This window comes from Barbus barbus (genome assembly GCF_936440315.1).
Source record: "Barbus barbus genome assembly, chromosome: 20".
Classification (NCBI taxonomy): domain Eukaryota; kingdom Metazoa; phylum Chordata; class Actinopteri; order Cypriniformes; family Cyprinidae; genus Barbus; species Barbus barbus.
In genome coordinates, this window is record NC_136748.1 from 20,959,683 (window position 1) to 20,984,527 (window position 24,845).

The 24,845-nt window shown below is 40.2% G+C and overlaps 1 protein-coding gene across 1 annotated transcript in view; it reads left to right on the forward strand.

Moving 5' to 3' along the window:
* The window catches only part of LOC306885969 (shootin-1-like), a 34,689-nt gene that overhangs the window by 2,744 nt on the left and 7,100 nt on the right, over positions 1-24,845 (forward strand). Inside the window, exons 3-10 of the mRNA XM_079442807.1 lie at positions 4,114-4,174; positions 8,380-8,474; positions 14,445-14,610; positions 15,394-15,491; positions 15,821-15,902; positions 17,239-17,333; positions 17,480-17,626; positions 22,586-22,739. Coding sequence (XP_079298933.1) covers positions 4,114-4,174; positions 8,380-8,474; positions 14,445-14,610; positions 15,394-15,491; positions 15,821-15,902; positions 17,239-17,333; positions 17,480-17,626; positions 22,586-22,739 — 898 coding nt within the window. The remainder of the gene's footprint in view (positions 1-4,113; positions 4,175-8,379; positions 8,475-14,444; positions 14,611-15,393; positions 15,492-15,820; positions 15,903-17,238; positions 17,334-17,479; positions 17,627-22,585; positions 22,740-24,845) is intronic.

Here is a 24,845-nt window from a genome sequence, read left to right on the forward strand (position 1 = left end):
CCAGACTTCATGCCCCGGTGAAAACTTCAGACGGAGCAACGCTGTCTTTCTTTCCAGATTTTTCTCCAGTTACCGCAAAAAGAGATGAGAGACGCTGGCATCCAGAATTTTCTCCTTTATCCTGCAACGCTGAAGGTCATTCTCAATCAAGGTGAACCTAAAATGCTACACTCCCCAGAAGAAGCAAGAGCTTTTCTCAGATCCCTTTCATCCATCAACTCTCAGTGAGCTTCAGCTGGACATTTGCTGTCTAATCGGAGAAGAGATGCTCTAAATGGTTAGGTGACTGTGTCTTTCACTGTTCACTTTAATGTTCACTTCTTAATTCATAGTTCATTGTGCATACAGTATCGCTTACTGATTATGATATTTTATTTGTTTATTATTATCAATTAATTTGTTTATTTTATTTTATTAATTGTACTTTCTTTATCTCTCTTCTCTTTTTTTTTTTTAAATAGAAATACTACCTAGTCAATATGTGACTATGGGGCCAAATGTTGGTGCCACAGTAATGTGCAGGGTTTTGTTGATGCCACGGACCATTTTAAGGGGTGCTGGCAGATCAAGGTTTGTTCTTGGTTTGATCTGCCATAGTTCATGGGAATCTGTTTTGTGTTTTTTTTTAATGGTAACGGAGAGGGTGGGGGGTGGTTTAATGGTAGACTCAACTGGTTTTATTTTCAAACTTGTATTTTGTCTTATTATGCAGTAATTCTGTTTGATACCTATGACTGACCTTAATATTCGGAGTTGTAATATTAATGGGCTAAATGGCCCTCACAAACGTACAGGTTTTCTGGATTTTTTTGTGAAGAAGAAAGATTGATATCGTGTTAGTTCAAGAATCCCATTTGAAAGAGGAGGATATACACAGGTGTAATAATAAGTTTTATAAAGTGGTATCTCACTCATCTTCGGACACTAAAACCAAGGGTGTCCTAATATTGGTGCGGAGGACTTTAAATGTTACTATTTTAGAAAGGTTGTAAGGTTGTGATACAAATGGTAGAATAACACATGTAAAAACAATAGTGGAGAATAGGAATATGTATTTCTCTCAGTTTATGCCCCTCCTTTTTTCTCTGTTTTGTCAACATATCTCTTGAAGTTTTCAGATTTTGAAATTGTATTGGGTGCAGATATGAATTCTGTAATGTTGCATATCCTAGATAGATCTGGACCAAAGGAATCACACTCTCAAGCTTTGTGTTCTGACAAATTTCGGCAATGTGTAACCTCATCCTCGTTGGTGGATAGCTGGCGTTTATTAAACCCTTCTGCTAAGTCTTTCACTTTCTTTTCTGCTACTCATAAATCCTATTCGCAAATTGACTATATTTTCATTTCTACTTCTTTATCTTCAGTTGTTCGTGATGCCGATATCTGTTCCTTATCTCTGTCAGATCATGATGGAAATTTGTGCAGATTATCTTTGATCCCTCGGTCATCTCGTGCCACTAGATGGCGATTTAACCCTAAATTATTACAGGATGAAAACTTTTGCAGTCAATTCAGAAATAAATTTGCTGAGTTTATTGAAATTAACCAAGGTTCAGTGGATGATCCTCGAACACTTTGGAATGCAGTTAAAGGGTTTATAAGGAATAACTCAATTTCATATGCCTCTTTCCTTCAGAAAAACCGACACAAAAAGTTGAACTGGAATCACAGCTCCAGAATCTGACTAAAGATAATCAGTGTCGTTTCTCAGCCAATACACTCAGTAAAATCATGGCGGTTAGGTCCGAACTCAATTCATTACTGAGATCCAGGGCAGAATTCCTGATCCAAAGATCCAGGCAGAATTATTATTTTCAAGGGAGTAGACCAAGCCACCTTTTAGCCCTAAGATTACGCAACAATGAAAAGTTTGCTAATATTTCAGCAGTGAAATCCCAATCTGGGCTCATTATGACAGACCCAAAAGACATTAATATCGGCTGATGGTGACTCTGACTCTTTTGCATCTTTTCTGTCCAACCTTGATTTACCTAGTCTGTCAGATTCAGATTCAGAATACTTGGCTGAACCGATCACTCTACAGGGGCTGGAGTCAGCTCAAGCCTTTTCCCTCCGCCCTTTAGCAGTTTGGTTTGATCCAGATGCTTCTGTGTCTTGGAGAGCAATTGAGGAATCTATTGTCTATCTATTAGGCACGTTTTTGCTTTTTTGGGGGGGAGTGCCCTTCTCTCTCACCTTTTTGGACTCAGCTCTCACTGGACCTATCATATTTGTTGGGTGCTGAGATATGTTTGACTCCGCGCCATTTTTTCATGAATGACTTTTGGGACTTCACCTTGTCCGTCCAACAAAGATCTTACTGTTAACTGCTCTCAGCAGCTAAAAAAATTGCTGGTCAACCGTTGGAATCCTCCTCACACAATGGACAGACGAACCTGGACTGTGTATTTGTTGGATATTATCTCGATGGAACTCTCTACTTCTCGTATACTAACGTGAAAACGGTTAATTCATGGCATTCAGCTTTTAATGTTGTCTTCTTTTCTAAAATCTTTGTAGAAGTTATTTTGTTGTTATTTGTTTATCTATTGAAATTAATTAATATATTATTATTTATTTATTTTATTTTATTTTTATTTTTTGGGGGTCTACCGGGGGGTGGGTTCTGGATTTGTATGGCTGCTGTTTGGTTTTGTACTGCTGGAGGATGCATTTATTTAATCAGGATGGGGGGGGGGGGGGGGGTGAGTAGATTAGAAAGATTTCTGAAGGAACATGTGACTCTAAAGACTTGAGTAATGGCTGCTGAAAATTTAGCTTTGCCACCACAGGAATAAATTACATTTACATAAATTACATTAAAGTATATTAAAATAGAAATTAGCTATGTTAAATTGAAATAATATTTGACATTATACTTTATTTTTGATCAAATAAATGTAGTCTTAGTGAACGTGAAAGACTTCTTTCAAAAACATGTAGGCCTAAAAAATCTTTCAAACTTTTAAACTGTACATTCTTGATGGTGAGTAAATGATGACAGCATTTTCATTGTTGGGTGAACTATCCCTTCAAAAATGATATTTTGGGATGATTTGCTTTTAATAAAAAAATTTAGATAAATTATTATTTAAATAAATAATTTTAAATGAGTGCAGATGTTCTGTTTCAAATAAAAAGATCTGTTCTATCAGTGCATATTCTGGCTACTGAACCAGCCATATACAATATATGGTATATTTGATGTACAACCCGAATTCCGGAAATGTTGGGACGTTTTTTAAATTTGAATAAAATGTAAATTAAAAGAATTTCAAATCACATGAGCCAATATTTTATTCACAATAGAACATAGATAACATAACAAATGTTTAAACTGAGAAATTGTACAATTTAATACACAAAATGAGCTCATTTCAAATTTGATGCCTGCTACAGGTCTCAAAATAATTGGGACGGGGGCATGTTTACCATGGTGTAGCATCTCCTCTTCTTTTCAAAACAGTTTGAAGATGTCTGGGCATCAAGGTTATGCGTTTCTGGAGTTTTGGTGTTGGAATTTGGTCCCATTCTTGCCTGATATAGGGTTCCAGCTGCTGAAGAGTTTGTGGTCGTCTTTGACATATTTTTCGCTTATTTTTCGAAGTCTTAGATTGCCCAAGTCAATCTCCAGATTTAAATCCGATTGAACATGAATTTCACCAGCTGAAAACAAGCAACAATTGGAATTGGCTGCATTAAACGCTGGGAAAAGTATTTCAAAGCATGATGAGACCAAGAGTCTGGTGATGTCTATGGGTCACAGACTCACTGCTGTGATTGTGTGCAAGGGATCTGCAACTAAATATTAGCTTTTAATCTTTTATATCTGCCTTATGTTCAACTGTCCCAATATTTATGCTCACATCAATGAGTGGGATGAACTCTAAAAGTGCTGTTCTTTTTATTTGGTAAAACATATATGTGTTGAAACGGCTAATAATAAAATGTGACATTCTGTAGTTTTGTCTCATATTCATCTTTTAATCATATTTGCAAATGTCTTGACTCCACAGCCAACAGAGCAATTTTGTCTTTACTGTTCCAATACTTTTGGAGAGCACTGTATATGATATGATATAAATCTGATAATAGATTTTTTTTTTTCAGTGTCAAAAAATGCAAGAGGAGAGAGATGAGTCCTTAAGGAAGCTAAAAGAATTTGAACAAGGTTGGTTTTTAATATCTTATATTCACTTCAAAGATCTTCAAATTCACATCAGATATCCTTCTGTGTTGTACATTAAAGCAAGTGTGATTTATAAAGCCTACTTTAACTTCAGCTTATGAGGGAAATAATGACTATATGTGCTTTGCTCCTTTGGACTTTAATCCCAGAATATTGCAAGAACTATGACACCATTCCATATAGACACACACCCAGTTATTCTGTAATCATCATTTCCCTATTTTCCAACAAGACCTGGGCCCGTATTCCTAAACATTCTAAGAATCCTTTTAGAGAGCTCCTAATTTATCTTAACAATTTCTAACTAGGAGTCTTAGCTTAAAAGTGAATCAGGACCAATCTGAGAGCAACTCTGAGCGAGGAAAAGACAAAAACTTTTATCTTAGTGAGGAGGTGGGGCTGACCCCATTGCTAGCTATGACACAGTCTTTTGAAGACTGTGATTGGTTGGTTGTCCAAGAAGGAAATAAAAGAGCGCTTTTAAGAGTAGGGTTTATTATAAGCCTTCACTTGTATTTTTTCCTGTTTTACCGTACTCTCTCTCTCTCTCTCTCTCTCTCTCTCTCTCTCTCTCTCTCTCCCTCTCTCTCTCTCTCTCTCTCTCTCCCTCTCTCTCTCTCTCTCTCTCTCTCTCTCTCACACACATTACATATGTATATATATATAATAATTTTTTTATTATTTACCATGCTGTCATACTTAACGTATTTATAGGAAATGAACAGCAACATAATAAGTGCTGTAACAGACCCAAATCATCACTGATGCATAGTTTTCCAGTTGCCAAATATGTTAATGTAGTGATTACGTCCATTTCTGGCACTATGGCATTTCAGCATGGTGTCGGAGATGTTAGCATGTCTTTAATAAGATCGGTCACAAACATGATCCCTGTACGATCTAATGTGTAGCGTCTTATTAACTCACTCTCATGCATTGTGTGCAACACATTTCTTCTCCCTCATCATGTTTCGTCCATTTTCTCTGCTGCTACAGAAACTATTAAGCCACTTAAAAGTCCTCGTCTGTACTCCTAACAATTTTGGACCTTAAGACCTCTTTTAAGGGTTAAGATGCTTTCTGAATTACTTTTCTTTACTAGGATATTTTATTTAATTTTAAGAGGAAACACCCACATTTCTAAGAATTTTCTTAGAATTGTGTTACTAGGAGCAACTCTTAGCACTAAGATTTTTCATGAATATGGGCCCTGTTTTAATATTATTCAAACTGCAAAAATTCTTGTGTGAACAAATGATGTATTTGAGTTTACATTCACTGTGCTCAAATGGGTGTGCAATGCAGGGTAGGATGTTTTGATGAATACAGTAGGTACCAAATTCACATCTGAGATGTTCTTTTTGAAGACATGAGCTTTCGCTCTCATAGACTGAAGTTTGGGGTTGATATCAATCACACACACCTAAGTGAGGGGGAAAGCAACAGGTTTCAGTCTCAGATAGGTTTTTTGGTGGTCCCTCCCTCACCAAATCTCCGCACTTCACCTCTCTCGTGCTTCTTTACAAATGTCATCTTCTTTTTCTTTGCCGGGGGAAACGTGGAATTCAGACGTGAATAAAGAGGCGAAAATTTTAAAAAGCACAACAAATGGCCGGTGGTGTTGGGGAGGAGGGGGAAAATCCATTACATTCTCATTTTAATGCATGAAATAGGTCATTATTTGATAGAGAAGAGCGTGTGTTTTTGTGAATAATCTTGGCCTTTACTCATGTTTCCTCAGCCATAAACACGTATTGTGTATGACTTCCACTTAAATAGTGGCTGAAGCTTCTAGCAGAGCAGCTGCATATTAGGAGCTATTACGTGATTTCATAGCTCTCGGAAAATTGCTTCTATTCAGTGCAAAGCGACCGAGGGGGAGGCTGGCTGGCTGGGGGGGGGCGAGCGAGGAAAAAGCCCCCAACACACAATCATGTCTTTTCAATTGGAGATGGCAAGGTTGATGACAACATGACCATTGTGTTCTAATGATAAGACCACAAAGGCATCTGCCCCCTCATCAAGCTCGGTGCTGTAGAAACGGCATCAGAGGCTCTAATTCACTTCTCCAACACGCAGGCCCGATAGCATTATACTCGTCGTCCTCGCGCACGTAATCACTGTCTGTCTCTGAGAAGACGCGTGCGCGAAGAGACGGGGGGAAATGGAGGAACGGTGCAAGAAGAAAGAGATTTGAAGATGCAACATTGATGGCGAGGCCAAAACTTACAATTAAAGCTGCCAAGCCTGACGTGTGAAGTCTCCCCCTCGTCCCCCTCCTGCTCCACAACTGCCTCACACTTAGCCCGGTTTATGTGTAGCAGCTATTACAATTAACCTGTCACTTAGTGCTAATACTACCAGTGAGAGAGAGAGATGAAAGATGGGGTGGAGGGGGACCAACTGGCTGCTAAGTACTGTTTAATGAGTGACAGTGAAAGGCTTACAGCGGGAACTTGGATATCGCAGACACGGGCGTTCATCAAGTTTTAATTAGGTGTCATTGGGAGGCAGCCGCTGGCCGTGATGGTGCTAATTCCTGTTTTTGCCTCTCAACCACAATGTGTAATTAGTTAAGAGGCTGTGAGCTGGTCCGTGGCCAGTCTCTGGTGATTACGGACACAAATAAGGTAAGAGCTCCAGGCGTTAAGAGCATCTGCCTCTTCCATCTCGCCATCTTCCGCCTCTTTGGAAGTTGATAGATTGCGGCTGCTCCTCAGGCTGACTGTTGGAAGTTTAGTCTAAAATCATCTTGTTTTGAGACTCTTTTGGCATGTGAAAGACTAACCTTAAATGTTTAGAAATGTATCACAAAAAGAGATTTTTCAGAGACACTGTGGAATTTTGAAGATTCTTGCCAGTGAAAGCAAGGAAACAGCGCAGATAACTCGATTAACCCAAACAATGTGCCTTGGCTAGACAGGCCTGCACTGATCTCAGTCTCCCGTCTCTATAGGATCAGTATGAGGGGCAGCACTGAACTAATTCAAATAGATCTATAGAATAGACAACATCTATGTGAAGGCTGAGATGGAGAGGTTATTGTGTAGAAAAGAAAATCTGAAAGAAGGACAAGTAAGAAGGACATTTTTCCGCATCAGGATCTTTGTGTTTTTTTAAATATATATATATATATATTAGTTTGGGGTCATTTTTTAATCTTTTTTTTAAGTCTCTTGTGCTCTTCAAGGTTCCATTTATTTGATCAGAAATACAGTAAAAATAGCTATTTTCTGTTTTGATATATTTTAAAATGTAATTTATTTCTGTGATGGAAATTCAAAACTGAATTTTCAGCAGCCATTACTCCAGTTTTCAGCGTCGCATGAGCCTTCATAGCACTCAAGAAACATTTGTTATTAATAATCAATGTTGAAAACAGTTGTTCTACTTCATATTTTAGTACATTTTATGTTACTGCACCGATACATTACCGTGATGCATTTTATTTCAGGATTCTCTGATGATTAGAAAGTTCAAAAGAACATAATTTATTACTGTCTTTACTGTCACTTTTGATCATTTTAGTGCATTCTTTCTAAATAAAAGTATTAATTTCTCTCGAAAAAAACCTTTTGAATGGTAGTGTGTGTTTATGTACTGTATGTGTTGGAAAGGGTTCAAATATGCAGATAAGGATGGAAAACTGTTCACTTAGTCCAACTGGGTGACCGATCAGTGGATACAAATATGTCCATATAAATCTTTAAATTACAGTTAGGATATAAAATGAATTGAATAATAAAGTAATATAATAAGAAGAAGAATTACAAAGATGTTTTGAGTCATTTTAGATGAAGTACAGCATGTCACGCTACAGAATACTTCTATGACTACTACATCAACTATCAAACTATCAGTTCAAATCATTGCTAGCATTGTGTTACCATGTGTTTTGTCCACCATATGAGCTGTAGTTCCAGCTGTTTCACACACCAAATGTCCCCAGCCGACTTGCTCGAAAGCAGTCTGGAGAGCATGATGGCTGATAAAGAGCTGTTCTAAGTTTCAGTGCTCTGGACAGAGTAATTGTATGATGTTGTGACCTTGTCTGTGAACGTCATTATGTACTGTGCTGGCTGTGTGTGCATGACAGACAATTAGTTGTGTGCTTGCCTGTACTGACAACTGTAGTGTGTTTGTGTTGAAGAAAACATCAAAATATTTGACATATTACGTGTCTTCAGTGTCACACAGGGTGATCGAGGAGGTGAACAACATTCAGGAGAATCTAGAAATCGAGAAGACATGCAGAGAGAGTGTAGAAGCTTTGGCCTCAAAGGTGAGGGTTTTGCAATAAAGTTATGATCATCTGGTCTGTTTTATTTGGTTTCATTTGATTCCCCTTGTTTCTGTTCTGTTCTGTGTTCTGTGTCATTTGATTATGTTCTGTTTTGTTTCATTCTCTTTTGTTCTGTTTAACTTTGTTTTGTTCTGCTCTCCTCTGTGCTGTTCTGATTCATTTGATTCTGTTTTGTTCTTATTTATTTGATTATTTTCTTTTTTTTGTTTGATTTGGTTCAGTTTAATTTAATTCTCATGTACTCTGTTTAATTTTCATGTGATTCACCTTCAGTTCTAATTCATTTGATTGTTATTTTCTGTTTCATTACAAATTCTTCTTAGTTCTGATTCATTTGATGCTATTCTGTTCTATTTATTTGATTCTGTTCTTTTTTTGTTTGATTTGATTCTGTTTAATTTACAGTGCCTTGCGAAAGTATTCATACCCCTTAATTTTTTTCACGTTTTATGTTGCAGCCTTATGTTAAACTGCTTTAAATTACTTTTTTCCACAACAATCTATACTCCATACACCATAATGGTAAAGCAAAAAAAAAAAAAAAGTTTTTTAACATCTTTGCAAATTTATTAAAAATAAAAAACCTAAAAGATTCCATTGCATGAGTACTCATACCCTTATCTGGGACAGTTGTAATTTAGCTCAGGAGCATTCATATTGCTTGTAGGTGTTACTAGACAATTGAATGGGTATGATTTGGAAAGGTACACATGTCTTAATTAAAGGTCCAACAGCTGATAATGCATATCAGAGCAAAAACCAAGCCCTGGGGTCAAAAGAACTGCCTGTAGAGCTCAGAAACAGGTTTGCGTCAAGCCACACATCTGGGGAAGAGTTCCGAAAAAAATTCTGCTTCACTGAAGGGTCACAGAAGCATGTAGTCTCTGTTACCCTTAATGGAAGAAGTTTGAAACAACCAGGATTCTTCTTAAAGTCGGACTCCTGGCCAAACTGAGCAATTGATGGAGAAGGGCTTTGGTTAGAGTGGTGACGAAGAACCTGATGGTCACTCTAGTTGAGCTCCATGATCATATGTGGAGATAGGAGAAATCTACAGAAGGACAAACTTCACTGCAACACTCCATCGATCTGGGCTTTATGGCAGTGTGGCAAGACTCAATCCTCTCTTCAGTGTAGACACATGAAAACGCACATAGAATTTGCAAAAAAACACCTAAAGGACCCTCAGACTGTGAGAAATAATATTATCTGGTCTGATGAACCTCAATTCCAAGCATCATGTTTGAAGAAAAGCAGGCACTGCTCATCACATGCAGAGTACCATCCCAAAAGTAAAGTGTGCTGGTAGCAGGCTGTTTTTCAGCGGCAGGGACTGAGGGACTTGTCAGATTAGAAGAAAAGCTCAATACACCTAAATATAGAGATAGCCTTAATGAAAACCCAGTCCAGAGCATTCAGAAGCTCAAACGGGCAGAAGGTTCACCTTCCAACAGGACAATAGACCTAAACACACAGCAAGAGTGACTTATAGACAACTCTGAATGTCCTTGAGGGGCCCAGCCAGAGCCTGAGCTTGAACCCAATCAAATATTTCTGGAGAAACCTGAAAATGTTTGTATGCCCCCATCCAACCTGACAGAGCTTTAGAGGTGAAGAGGTGAGGAGAAGAATAGCAGATAATTGCCAAATGCTGATGAGCAAAGCTTGTCGCATCAAACAAAAAAGACTTGAGGCTGTAAAGGTGCTTCAGCTAAATATTTAGTTAAGGGTATGAATACTTATGCAATGTACTTAATTTTTTTAAATTTGTAATTAAATTACAAAGTTGTGACAATTCTGTTTTTGCTTTGTCAATATGGTGTATGGAGTGTAGACTGATGTAGAAAAAAAACTAATTTAAAGCAGTTAACATAAGACAGCAACATAACAAAACGTGAAAAAAATGGAGTATGAATACATTCGCAAGGCACTGCAATTCCCTTGTGCTCTGTTTCATGTGATTCTATGTTTGTTCTGTTTCATTTGATTATGTACTGTTCAGTTCTGATTCATTTGATTTTGTTCTCTTCTGTTTCATTCACTTTTTTTTGTTCCATTTCATTTGATTCTCCTTTGTTCTATTCTGATTCATTTGATACTGTTCTTCATTTGATACTGTTTCTTTTGATTCCCTTCTTATCTGTTTCATTTGGTCTTGTTACTGTGTGTTCTGTTCTTTTCTGTTTCATTCAGTTCTGCTCTACTCTTCTCAGAAACAATACTTCCAGAATCATACTCCTATGTTTTTGCTTATGCTTTCACAGTAAATAGATTGTGAATGGGATCCATCATGCGTCTATCCAACCGCCCTTCCATCCATTTATTTCCTCCTCCATCCTGAGCAAAGTACACACAATTGTACTCCACATGGGCAGTCAATCCATTCAGTTCATGCTGGAGACAATCTTAAAGACTATCTCTCTCCCGTATACCTGCATCTTGGTGTTGACTGCCTGCCCACCTCACTGGACCCGCTCATTACAGAAGTATTCAATTTGCCATCAGTCCCAGCTCAGCACATTGTTTAGTTGGGTTTCAGTTCTGCCGTTCAGGCTCAGTCGGGTCTGAAAAGTGAAGTGGCATTTACACTGAGCGCTCAGCAGGTAAATGGATCTCTAAAAGCCCAGGTTTGAGACAAATTAGCGGGAACGATTACCGGCTCATTGCGGCCTCTCTGATGGATGAATCAACTTTCTTCTGCTGTCTGTAAGTGATGAGCGCTGATCACCACACACAGAGAGAGAAATGAGAGAACAGTAGCAGTGAAAGGAGTAAAGGCACAGATAAAAGAGATAAAGACCAGGAGAAAATAGTCTTTAGATTGAAAAAAGACACTTTTGTCCTGCATTTTAGAAGCAGGGTAGCTGTCATTTGAAGTCTTTCTGCGTCCAAAAAAAGAAGACATTTCACTGTGCAAATGAAAACTGACATAATTTTTTTTTGTACTTGACAAAATAGACTGAGGTGACAAAACCCTGCTGGCTGACTGTTATTTAGCGAAGATGACAGGATTTAAGTCCTGCCATTTCTTGAGAATCGCTTGCGAGATTTCTCTTGAGGTATAGCAACATTTTTTTCCTTGAAGTATGTGAAGCCATCACAGATGTTTCTGAGAGCTGCGGTTGAGGAAGACTGGAGAGCATTTCATTTGTATGGAGGAAATAGACCTGCAGCTGGGCCGTTTTGTGCCTCAGCATTATGTGTTGGATAAAAGCTCGATTTAACCAATCAATGGTTTCCTGACATCCTTAAATGCACAGCCCAGCTTGTCCTGTGTTCGCCGGCGGCCACTGCGCATGAAAACCGGTGCAGATGCCCTTTGTCCTGGCCGCTCTGTGAACACCCCCACACTGAGCCCCTCACGTCTGTGCAACTAACAGCAGGCGAGTCCTGTAGGTTTCGGCCTCCACAGGTTTGCTCATCTTCCATCTGTCAGGACACATGACCGTTTGAGGATGCAGTTGTGTTTGTCACTAGTTGCTCTCTTTCAACACATAGCTGATTCCTCTCAAATATCTCATCTGTCTTTATTTTAAGGCAGGAAACACTTTGCATTGCATTGATTGCTCAAGTTTTTTTGCATTAAAATTGTTGATTTTTCCAAGAGTTTTTTTTTTTTTTTTTTTTTTTTGCAATGTCATTCAAAAGTCTCTTATGCTTACCAAAACTCAATTTATTTGATCAAAAATACAGAGGTATTATTATTACAATTTAAAATAACTATTGTGTTGTGATGGCCTTTGAGTGCAAAACTGAATTTTCAGCCGTTTTTACCCCAGTATCACATGATCCTTCAGAAATCATTCTAATATGCTGATTTGGTGCTCAAGAAGTATTTCTTATTATTATCAAGATAAGAAAAGTTCTGTGGAAACAGTGATAAATTTTGCCTTGAAACATTTTGTGTAATATATAAAGTCAGTGGGTCATCATCCCCAAAATGAGAAAGATATATATATGCACAATATATTGGTACCATATTGTGTATCTGATGATATTACAATTTGTTTTTAATTTATTGGTATTAAATTATATTTGTTATTTATTTATACTCATTTTCTCTGTTTTTACTTTTGTAATCATCTAATTTTAACTTGGCGTTAATCTTTAAAAGCACTAAATGTTTAATAACACTGTTAAATGTAATCATTAGCATATCTCAAACTGAATACCCATTTTCATACTGTACATTATAATTGGCCTAAATTTGATAACTTGTAGCATTTAAAACAAATAATTATTTTCATGTTAAGGTATAAAAATAGACAGCATAAAAATGTAATAAAGTTGTATATAAATAGATGAATAAAACTGTATTACATTTTAATGCTGTCTATTTTTATGCCTTAACATGAAAATAATTATCACCTTATCGGTATCGACCAGATCGGTAATATCGGTGCATTCCTAAGTTTATTTTACCATAATGACCAACAGACTATACATTATTCTACTTATTTTCTGGCTACTTACTACTGAACTAATTTTGCAAATATTTATAAAACAAGTATGAAAGACTCTGACTTGACTCTGACTTGATTTGCATCTCAGCCTGCAGGATGAGATTTCTTTTTTGAAAGTGTGAAGGATACGTTGTGAAAATTACAGCATTGGCTCATCCCAAATTTACATTTAAATTAGTCCAAAAATTTTGGTAGGTGTGATTGGAGGATGGCGAGTGGAATTGTCTCAAATAGTCTCTACATTTCAGTGGTATGATTTATTGTGTATGACGGCTGTAATTTTGTCTGCCAAGAGACCCTGAGGCAGACAAAAAAAAGAAGAGGGAAAAAAATCATAATCAATTTCCTAAACTCGGAAACATTTTGAATTAAAAAGCAGTAATGGATGTGGGTTCGCGGGTGGTGGCAGTCAAATCAAAGTGCAATCCAAACACATGACATTTTGTTTTGATGTGTGATCAGAGCAGATGAGGGGCCTGGCCACCTCTGGAACGCACGTCTGATTTCTGCCACTGTGTAATTTCACCGCTGCGCTCTCATCAATGCCAGATGATTATCACTGAGTGAGCGTGTAGGCGTGTGTGTCTGCGTGTTTATCCCCATATTATGTGTTGTTGATTGCGTTTTTAAAAGATGCATTCAGCAGGAAGGACGGCATCAGGAAATGGATTCACGTGCTGGGTGTCCTCACTTGGATGTCATTAATAAAGACTCGTTAAAGAGGGGCATTTTATCCCTGCCTCCCTCTCTTTTTCTCTTTCTGATCGGAATGTCATCCGGGACTAATTTACATACCTCCACCCCCATTGGCTCTCTGAGTTTCCATTAAGTGGCCTCCCTAATTGAAGTGTGAATGACCAGTCTTAAATTACTTTAATTGGGTGTTCAAAAAGGTAAACTTTCTCGGATGCAGGTATGTGCATGTGGCGAGGAAGGGGGTCCGTGACCGTGCCTGATAGAATGCTGTAATTATTTATGAAAACAGGAGTGTCTGCTGCTGCTGCTCCTGCATACATGTAATGAAATGTCTATTATTTTGCCCTTGATTATTGCTCTTTTCCAGAGTGTTCATGCTGTGTGTGTTTGGCTGTGTGATTGAGGGGAACTGCATGGGCGCCCACTGGGGTTCCATGCTGCTGATTTGATTTCTCATATCTTTTCGCTCCGTGGCAAACGCAGAAAATCACCGGCTTGGGTTTTATATCATTTGTGGTGTTACAGGTGTCATTTTGATCTGATTATTCCTATAAATGTGACAACATTGGCCTCACTAGATTAACTTTTTTTGCACTGTCAGTAGACACTGGCTTTTTGTTCTCTTCACTGAGACCAAGCAAATGCATGTTTTGATAGTGTAGCTCAATCGGTACTGTGTGATGCCAGTAGCACTCAGATCATGAAATGTTGAAATGTTTACATTAAATGCACTCTATGCCGCTTTGGATAAAGTATCTTTCAAATACACAAATGTATATCTTTCTCTCAGTTGAACAGACAGAACCGTTCTCTGAAGAGGAAGAGTATGCTCTTTATATCCCGCCTTGGTGCTGATGTCGTCGCTGAGATCAGTCTGGATGATGAGGATGATGAAGATCCACAGGAGGAGGAGTCAGGTGTCTGTAACTCCTCCCACTGTCAGATTGTCATTACAGGTGGCTCAATGCACTGTCCCACAATGTATTGCTTAATGTAATATTTTTATCACTTTATACTTTTTGCATCTACTGATGAGTTTTAAAGGTGAAGTGTATCATTTCTGACACAGACAGCAAAAGAATTGCAGGTTTTTGTTCAAGCTGATTGACTGGGCCTGTCATAATAACATAGGCTCTGGCATTAAATTGAGGCTTGACTGCCTGTTTAGTCAAACAATGTCTGACAAACGTGTGAAAGCAGTCGTTATTTAGTAGTACAAAAATTAGACACCTTTGCCATTAAGTGGCTAGTTTTTGAGGCTATTAGAATTTTTTATCCAAAAATTAAAATTTAGTTATGTACTCATCCTCAATGTTTTTGTTTTTTTCTGTGAAACATTTGTGTTTGTTTGTTTGTTTGTTTTTGATGTTAAATGTAAAATATTTTACACTTTTACACATTTTACATCACTTATTTATTTGTGTGTTTTAAGTATTAAATGCAATTTTTATAAAGATCTTTATATTGAAACAGTTAAACAAAAGTGGAAAGTGACCAAAGGCTTTCAACAGGCTTTTTTCAAGGCTTTCAAGAACTGAAAAACATTGTAAAAGTAGTCCATACAACATATGCTTTATTCAAAGTCTTAGATACAATAGCTTTTGTAAGAAACAGACTAAAAATTCATTTTGCCCTCCGCTGCAGTTCTCAATTCATGTTTGGTTGCAAGACACTTGAGAATTCAGGCTGTTTTGTACTGTAGTTTTTTTATTTATACTTTTCTTGTTTATTTGTGGTAGAGCTGAGAGATAAACTAGAGGTGATCCTGGCTGAGAAGCAGCAGATTGCGATCGATCTGGAGATGACAAGAGAGCAGCTCTGCCAAACTAGACAGGAAGTATGTGAGAAAGGCATTTAATCTTGGGTGTTACTGCATTAACTTACCACTACATCTTTAGAAAGATCTACCGTGCATTATTTAAAAAAATGTCTACAATATACACTCAATTAAATTTTTTCTTAACGAAAAGTAAAAATCGTGACAGACGAAAATGTTTTGATCCACCTCCTTAATGTCTTTAATGTTAACCTTTGCCATGTTTGACAGTGGCTTTCACTGTCAAATAGAATAGAGGGGTCTGTCTTTGTGTCATGTTGTTCGGTGTTTCAGATGAACCAGTTAAATACCCAAATAAATGAAGCTCTCACTCTCCCTTTCTTCCTAAGCTCCTGAAAGAGAAGCATGATAATACTGTTTTAATAGCTGAAACATTCCAACAAAAGAAGCTCTTGGGAAAATACAACAGAGGTCAGTTGTGCTTATGCTCTCTACTGTATCCCCTTACATCAGCCTCTCTCTCGCTCTCTCTGTACTGCTTTCCAGTCCAGACATTCATTGACCCTAACACACTCTGGCACATCTTCATTGCATCATTCAAAGTCTACTGTGTTTCTTGTATACAATAACATTAAGTCATACAGTATTTTTATGTAAATCTGAGTGATTTCTGACACCTTCTGCTAGATTATAGACTCATAAAAGATCATGCAAAATCACAAAAATCAGAATGCATAATTTTTCACATTTTTTTTCTGTTTGTGTGTGTTTTGAGTTGTTTAATCATTTGATGCATGAATTAAATTCAATTAAAGAAATCATAATCTTGTCACTTTAAATAAAGAATTATATTTCTGGTTTTCTTTTGTTAATGATATATTTGAGAGAGTTGCACAAAAGAAGATAATGTTGTCATACGCTGCCGTTCAAAAGTTTGGAGGAATTACCTATTTTTTTTTTTTTTTAAAGACGTTACTACTTTTATTCAGCAAGATTTAATTAAACTGATCAAAAGTAAAGACATTTATAATGTTACAAAAGATTTCTATTTGAAATAAATGTTGTTCTTTTGAACTTTCTAATTATTTTATATTTTTGTATCATTTCCACAAAATTGTTAAGCAGCACAATATTAAAGATTTTTTTTTCTTGAACACCCAAATCAACATATTAGAATGATTTCTGAAGGACCATGTGACACTGAGGTTAATGGATGCTGAAAATTCAGCTTTGCCATAACAGGAATAAAATATATTTTAAAAATATAATATATCACTACACTTCACTTTTCAGTTTTTAGAATTGTAATAATATTTTACAATGTTGCTGGTTTTACTGTATTTTTGATCAAATAAATGTAGCCCGGGTGGGTAAAAGACACTTCTTTCAAAAACATTAAAAAAAATGACCAAGCCCAAACTTTTGAACAGTAATTTAAATAAAATACAAATAAAGAGGTCTGAAAAGTAGAATTATGGATAAGAGCCAAAGGTTATCAAAAGACACTATTGCCTTCTGCTTAATAGCCGAATCTGAACTGCCTCCATAGTTGAGTTTCCATAATTGATTCTGTTATTTTCCTGTTTATCACTGTGAAGTTGCTTTGATACAAATCTGTATTGTATAAAGCACTATAGAAATAAAAGTAACCAATTCTTAACTACTGATTTAAATGGCGCATTACGCCATAAAATACTTTTTAAAGGTCTATTCCCTGTAGTGGATGTCATCAGAAGGTCAACAGGAATTTAAATTATACCATAGACAAGATATATAGAAAAGCTTACCTGTATGTGTGTATTTGTAGTTTCTCAATATGCTCTAGATGAGTTTGAGGCCTTGCAGGATGATCTAAAGCTTGAGAGGGACCTGCGATCTGAAGCAGAGAAGTTTGCACATGAGGTAAAAGCTCAGTTTGATTTGATTTCATAATTACTTTATTGAAATGTATAAGACATGCTAGGAATATTTATGGATTCCTGGAATATTTTAATTAAGTGGTGTGTGAATGTGTGCATATCTCTCTGTCTGTCTGTGGGTGAATGAAGATGCTAGTAGAACAGAAGAAGCTGAAAAGACAAAGCCAGATGTTGATCCAGAGTGTGTCTCCTACAGAAGCTCAGCAGAAAGCTCTGGCAGAGATCAACACACTCACACACACTTTAGAGACACAGAGACTGGAGCATCAGAAGCAGGTAATAAACGCACACGCATACACACATTATTCCCCACACTGTCCTTTAGGTCACAGTGTCCTGAGAAGGTGCAGACTGAATGTCATTAAAATGTCATTAAAAACAGACAAACCAATCAAATCAACCATACCAACCCCTCCCAGTGTCACACCAAAACACACACACACACGCACATGCAGTTCTTTATGTGCCTTTCTAAAAGGAGAAGGAATGAGCGGTATGCTGCATTTAAACAATCATTCACGGATCAAAGAAAATGCTGGAGTCGACATGACTCACTCACTTAATGGTATTTGTCTGCCATCACTATGGAATTTAATCAGAGTATATGACATATTTAATCAGAATCAGAATCAGAATCAGAAATCAGAATCAGAAAGAGCTTTATTGCCAAGTGTGTTTGCACACACAAGGAATTTGTCTTGGTGTTATGAGCTTCCAGTACAGAAAGTACAAACATAGTGCAGACAACATATAATTAAGGTGATAAAGAACACTAATGAAGAGAATATACAATAATTAAGGATAACAATAGTAATAAAAATAAAAATATACAGAAAAGAGACATGACCATAGACAGAACTGTGAATGTGCATGTGTCCTATGTACAGATGAAGGTTTGATGAGTTATTTACAGATGTACAGTACCGGGGTGTGTTATGTGTTGTTCAGGTGGGATACGGCCTGGGGGAAAAAACTGTTCTTGTGTCTGGCTGTTCTGGTGCTCAGTGATCTGTAGCGCCGGCCAGAGGGCAACAGTACAAAGAGAGAGTGAGCTGGGTGTGAGGGGTCCAGAGTGACTTTCTTAGCCCTTTTCCTCACTCTGGAGGTGTAAAGTTCTTGGAGGCTGGGCAGAGGGGCACCGATAATCCTCTCAGCAGTCCTAACTGTCCGTTGTAGTCTTCTGATGTCTGTTTTGGTAGCTGAACCAAACCAAACAGTTATAGAAGAACATAGGACAGACTCGATGATTGCAGAGTAGAACTGTTTCAGCAGCTCCTGAGGCAGGTTGAACTTCCTTAGCTGGCGGAGGAAATACAGCCTCTGCTGGGCCTTTTTCGCAATAGAGTCAATGTGATTGTCCCACTTCAGGTCCTGGGAGATGGTGGTGCCCAGGAATCTGAATGACTCTACTGAAGTCACAGTGCTGTTCATGATGGTGAGTGGGGGGAGAGCAGGGGGGTTTCTCCTGAAGTCCACTATCATCTCCACAGTTTTGAGCGTGTTCAGCTCCAGGTTGTTAAGGCTGCACCAGACAGCCAGCTGCTCAACCTCCTGTCTGTAAGCAGACTCGTCACCGTCCTTGATGAGGCCTATGACTGTAGTGTCGTCCGCAAACTTCAGGAGCTTGACAGAGGGGTCCTTTGATGTGCAGTCATTCGTGTAGAGCGAGAAGAGCAGTGGGGAGAGAACGCAACCCTGAGGGGCGCCAGTGCTGATGGTGAGAGTCCTGGATGTGAGTTTGCCCAGCCTCACTAGCTGCTGCCTGTCTGTCAGGAAGCTGGTGATCCACTGACAGATGGAGGAGGGCACAGAGAGCTGTCTCAGTTTGTCTGAGAGAAGGTCAGGTATGATGGTATTGAAGGCCGAGCTGAAGTCCACAAATAAGATCCTTGCATAATTCCCAGGTTTGTCGAGGTGTTGCAGGATGTAATGCAGTCCCATATTGACAGCGTCATCCACAGACCTGTTTGCTCTGTAGGCAAACTGAAGAGGATCCAGCAAGGGTCTAGTGATGTCCTTCAGGTAGGCCAGGACCAGTCTCTCAAGTGACTTCATGACCACAGACGTGAGTGCGACAGGTCTGTAGTCATTAAGTCCAGTGATTTTGGGCTTTTTGGGGACGGGAATGATGGTGGAGCGTTTGAAGCAGCGGGGAACTTCACACAGCTCCAGAGATCTGTTGAAGATTTGTGTAAAGATGGGGGCCAATTGGTCAGCACAGACTTTTAGACAGGCAGGTGAAATACCGTCTGGTCCTGAAGCTTTCCTAGATTTCTGTTTTCTGAAGACCCGGTTCACATCCTCTACACAGACTTTAAACGCAGGTAGAATGGTGGGGGAGGGAGTAAGGGGGGTTGCAGGGGGGGAAGGTGAATGTGTGAAGTGCAGATCAGAGCGGGTGTTGGGTGTCAGTCTGGCCTTTTCAAATCTGCAGTAGAACACATTGAGATCGTCAGCCAGTTGTTGATTCTCCACAGACTGTGGGGGTGGTGTCTTGTACATGGTGATGTTCCTCAGACCAGTCCATACCGACGCCGGATCGTTGGCTGAAAGTTCTTTTTTCAACTTCTCAGAGTAGTTCTTTTTAGCCACTCTGATCTCCTTTGTTAGTCTGTTCCTGGCCTGGTTATACAAGATTTTATCCCCACTTCTGTAAGCGTCCTCTTTGGCCTGACGAAGTTGTTTGAGTTTCCCAGTAAACCACGGTTTATCATTATTGAATGATAAGAATGTCCTGGTGGGGATGCATATATCCTCACAGAAACTGATATATGATGTTACAGTCTCTGTGAGTTCATCCAGATCGGTGGCAGCGGCTTCAAAAACACTCCAATCAGTGAGGTCAAAACAAGCTTTTAAATCTTGCTCTGCTTCATTAGTCCATCTCTTAACAGTTCTTAATACAGGCTTCGAAGATTTGAGTTTTTGCCTATAGGTCGGTATGAGATGAACCAAACAGTGATCAGAGAGCCCCAGAGCTGCCCGTGGGACAGAGTGATATGCATCTTTAATTATTGTGTAACAATGATCCAATATATTACTGTCTCTGGTGGGACATGTAACGTGCTGTCTGTATTTTGGCAGTTCGCGGGAGAGATTTGCTTTATTAAAATCTCCAAGAATGATTAAAAAAGAGTCCGGGTACCTTTGCTCTGTTTCAGATATTTGTTCAGCCAGCTGCTGCATCGCGGCGCTCACGCACGCGTCCGGAGGCACGTACACATTCACGAGAATGAAGGAGGAAAACTCTCGGGGTGAATAGAACGGCTTACAGTTTATGAAGAAGGCCTCCAAATTAGGAGAACACATCTTCTTCAGAGTTGTTACATCTGAACACCAACCTTCATTTATGTAGAAACATAGTCCACCACCTCTCGTTTTCCCCGTTAGCTCCGTGATGCGGTCTGATCTGAACAGCTGATATCCCGGCAAATGAAGCATGTTATCCGGGATGTTTTCACTCAGCCAGGTTTCAGTGAAGCACAATGCAGCAGAGTTTGTAAAGTCCTTATTTGTGTGGGTGAGGAGAAGTAGTTCATCCATTTTGTTAGGAAGGGATCGGAGATTCGCTAGATGAATGCTTGGGAGCGCAGTTCGGAAGCCGCGTTCGCGGAGTTTAACCAGCGCGCCGGCGCGCTTCCCTCTTTTCCGTCTGAGCGCGCGTTTGACTAGGACCGCTGCCCCTCCGACCAATACATCCAACAAAGCGTCTGAATAATCAAAAACCGGAAAAAAATTGTCCGGTGTGTGTTGCCTTATGTCCAGTAGTTCGTCTCTGGTAAAACTGACAGTAGGAGAATAACTAAACACAGAACAAACAAACAAAAACAACAAAAGTACGGGAGCGTTCCACACCACAGCAGCCATACTCGGCGCCATCTTGAGTGCATAATATGACAAGAACAATAATGAGGCTGTGAGGGATAGAAGTACAGTCACTATGTTGTACTGCCTTAAAGGGATGGTTCACCCAAAAAAGTCATCATTTAGTCACACACACGTACAGTGCAAGATTATTATAGTTAAGGTTATTTCACCCAAAAATGAAAATTCTGTCATTAATTACCCGTGAGACCTCAATTATCGGAACACAAATTAACATATTTTTGATGAAATCTGAGAGCTCTCAGACCCTCCATAGACAGCAAGGGTCCTTACACGATCAAGGTCCTGAAACATAGCAAGGAGATCCGTAAAATAATCCATGTGACATCAGGGGTAATTTTACGAAGCTACGAGAATACTTTTTGTATACAAAGAAAACAAAAATTACGACTTTATTCAACAGTTCGTCTCGTCTACGTCAGTGTAGCGCCATTTTGGAGAATATCCGCTGGAAGGAAACAGCGTATGTTCTTCTGTGTCAGGTGCACCACACGGATACGTCTTCTACGTATATTTATGCTTTGATTTGAACGAAAACAGCGCATCCGGTATGCAGCTAACACAGAAGAGCGTACGCAGTGTCCATCCAGCAGATATTCTCCAAAATGATGCTAGGGTGGCGCGGGGGAGACGAATTTGAATAAAGTCTTTTCTCTTTTTTGTTTTGCACACAAAAAGTATTCTCGTAGCTTCGTAAAATTACGGTTGAACCCCTGATGTCACATGGATTATTTTACGGATCTCCTTGCTATGTTTCAGGACCTTGATCGTGTAAGGACCCTTGCTGTCTATGGAGGGTCTGGGAGTTCTCAGATTTCATCAAACATATATTAATTTGTGTTCCGTAGATGAATGGAGGTCTTTTCGGGTTTGGAACAACATGAGGGTAATTAATGACAGAATTTTCATTTTTGGGTGAACTATCCCTTTAAATAAAACTACAGCTAAAACAATCCATTGCTATAAATAAAACAAACCTTAACTAAAATAATTTTAAATATATAAAAAAACTTACATTTAATTTATTTTCAACTAGTTGCCAAGGCAAACTAAACTAAGACCAAAAAACAAACAATAATAAGAACTAAAAAAAAAAAACACAGAATTATCAAAACTTTATCTAAAGTTGAAATAAAAACTGAAAATATATTAAGAAAGACCATAATAGTATCTCAGTGACAGTAAGAAAACAACACTTTTCTATAGAGTGAAAGTTGAAGGAGACCTGGCCACATTTCATTTGATGGCATGATGGCAGAGTATTCATTTTATAAGTGAACTAGGCCTATACATTAAAGTTCAAAGATTGCATTCTGTTTTTACAAGCCATGTTTTGTTGGTGGATTCCAGGTGAAGGCTCTTGAAGAGCAGATACATGGCAGTGAATTAAAGAAGCAGCTGACAGCGTTACAGAGACAGACTGAATTGCTGGATGAGGAGAGAAAAGAGTGGCAGCACAAACACACTAAAGCTGAAACCGAGGCTAAAGACCTCAGATTCACAGGTACCACGTTAGGGGTCTGTTTTTAGTTATTTGAAAAAGTCTCTTATGCTTATTAAGGCTGCATTTATTTGATCAAAAATAATACAGTAAAAACAGTAATATTGTGAAATATTTTTTACATTTAAAATATATTGTAGTGGGCTGAAGGATCACACGACAGGCGAACGTGCAATAAATGCCCCGGAGGGTGTATTTATTGTGCTCAAACAGAAAAGGTGCAGGTGCTAACAACTCCCGTGTCCGTGGGGCGTGCAGAGTGTCGCGTTCCTCCTCGTGCTGCTGTGCTCGGTGCTTCGGGAGACAGTGCGGGAGGTGTCGGGCTGATTGGGAGCAGGTGTTTCTCCTCTGTTGCCAGGGCGACGCTGATAGGTGCTCGGGCCACACCTCACATCCCCCCCCCCCTAAGCGACGTCCTGGTCCTGCGAACAAGGGGAGAGATGGGGATTGAGGGAGGGGGAACCTTTGACAGACCTGCGAAAGCTGGCCACATCCGCGAGAGTCCGTCGGCGTTGGCATTGGCCCGATGACGTACGTCAAAGTGGAAGTCCTGGAGCGCCAGGAACCAGCGAGTTACCCGGGCGTTGGTGTCTTTGGCCCGGGCCATCCACTGCAGCGGGGCATGGTCAGTGACCAGGGTAAACTTTCTGCCGAGGAGGTAATACCTGAGCTCCAGGACTGCCCACTTGACGGCCAACGCTTCCTTCTCTACTGCGGCGTAGCGTTGTTCCGTGGGGGACAGCTTTCGGCTGATGAACATCACCGGGTGTTCCTCACCGTTCTGTACCTGGGAGAGAACGGCTCCCAACCCGGTGTTGGAGGCATCCGTCTGTAACAAGAAGGGGCGGTTAAAGTCGGGTGCACACAACACCGGTTCCGAGGTGAGCGCTGCCTTTATCAGCCGGAAGGCTTCTTCCTCTGCGGGTCCCCAGGGTACCTTCTCCGGCCGCCCCTTCTTGGTCAGGTCTGTCAAAGGGGTTGCTAAGGAGGAGAAGTTAGGAATAAAGCAGCGATAGTAGCCCGCCAAACCCAAAAATGCTCGTACCTGAGTTTTTGAGGTAGGCCGGGGGGCCGAGAGAATCGCTGCCACTTTCGTTTCCTGGGGTCTGATCAGGCCACGACCCACCTGATACCCGAGGTACTTAACTTCAGGCAGAGCGAGATGACATTTTTTTGGGTTGGCGGTGAGCCCAGCCCGTCGCAGCTCCAACAGCACCCTCCGTAACCGCTCAAGATGGTCGTTCCAGGTCTCCGAGTGCACCACGACGTCGTCCAGATACTCCTGGTGTGGTCGCAGCAGGATGTCCATCATTCGCTGGAACGTCGCGGGCGCCCCGTGCAGCCCGAAGGGGAGAACCCGGTATTGCCAGTGCCCGGAGGGGGTGGAGAAGGCAGTCTTCGGCTTGGCCTGGGACGACAGGGGTACTTGCCAATACCCTTTTGTGAGGTCCAACGTGGAGATGAACCGGGCCCTCCCCAGACGGTCCAGGAGCTCGTCGACCCGAGGCATGGGGTAGCCGTCAAACTCGGAGACCTCGTTGAGCCGGCGGAAGTCGTTACAAAACCGGAGGGTGCCATCCGGCTTCAGGACCATCACGATGGGGCTGGACCAAGGGCTGCGAGAGGGCTCAATTACTCCTAACCTCAACATCTCCTGTATTTCCTCCTCGATGGCGTGCCGCCGAGCCTCAGGGATTCGGTAGGGGCGCTGCCTGACGACGACCCCTGGCGGTGTGTGCACGTCGTGTTCGAGAACATTGGTCCGCCCGGGCTGTGGGGAGAACACATCCAAGAACTGACCGACCAGATGTTGGAGCTCCGTCTTCTGGGCGGCCGAGAGGTGGGTGCTGATATCCACAACCACGGGACTCGTGGTCGCCAGTGCAGATAGCTGGGCCCCAGTCCCGACCCAGCGCTTGAGGAGGTTGATGTGGTAGATTTGTTCCTCTTTTCTCCTCCCGGGTTGGCGGACGCGGTAGGTGACCGGCCCCACCTGTTCCGTCACCGTGTACGGGCCTTGCCACTGGGCGAGAAATTTACAGGCTGTGGTGGGGACTAGGACCAGCACGTGGTCCCCCGGTTGGAACTCCCGTGGTTGGGCCGCCCGGT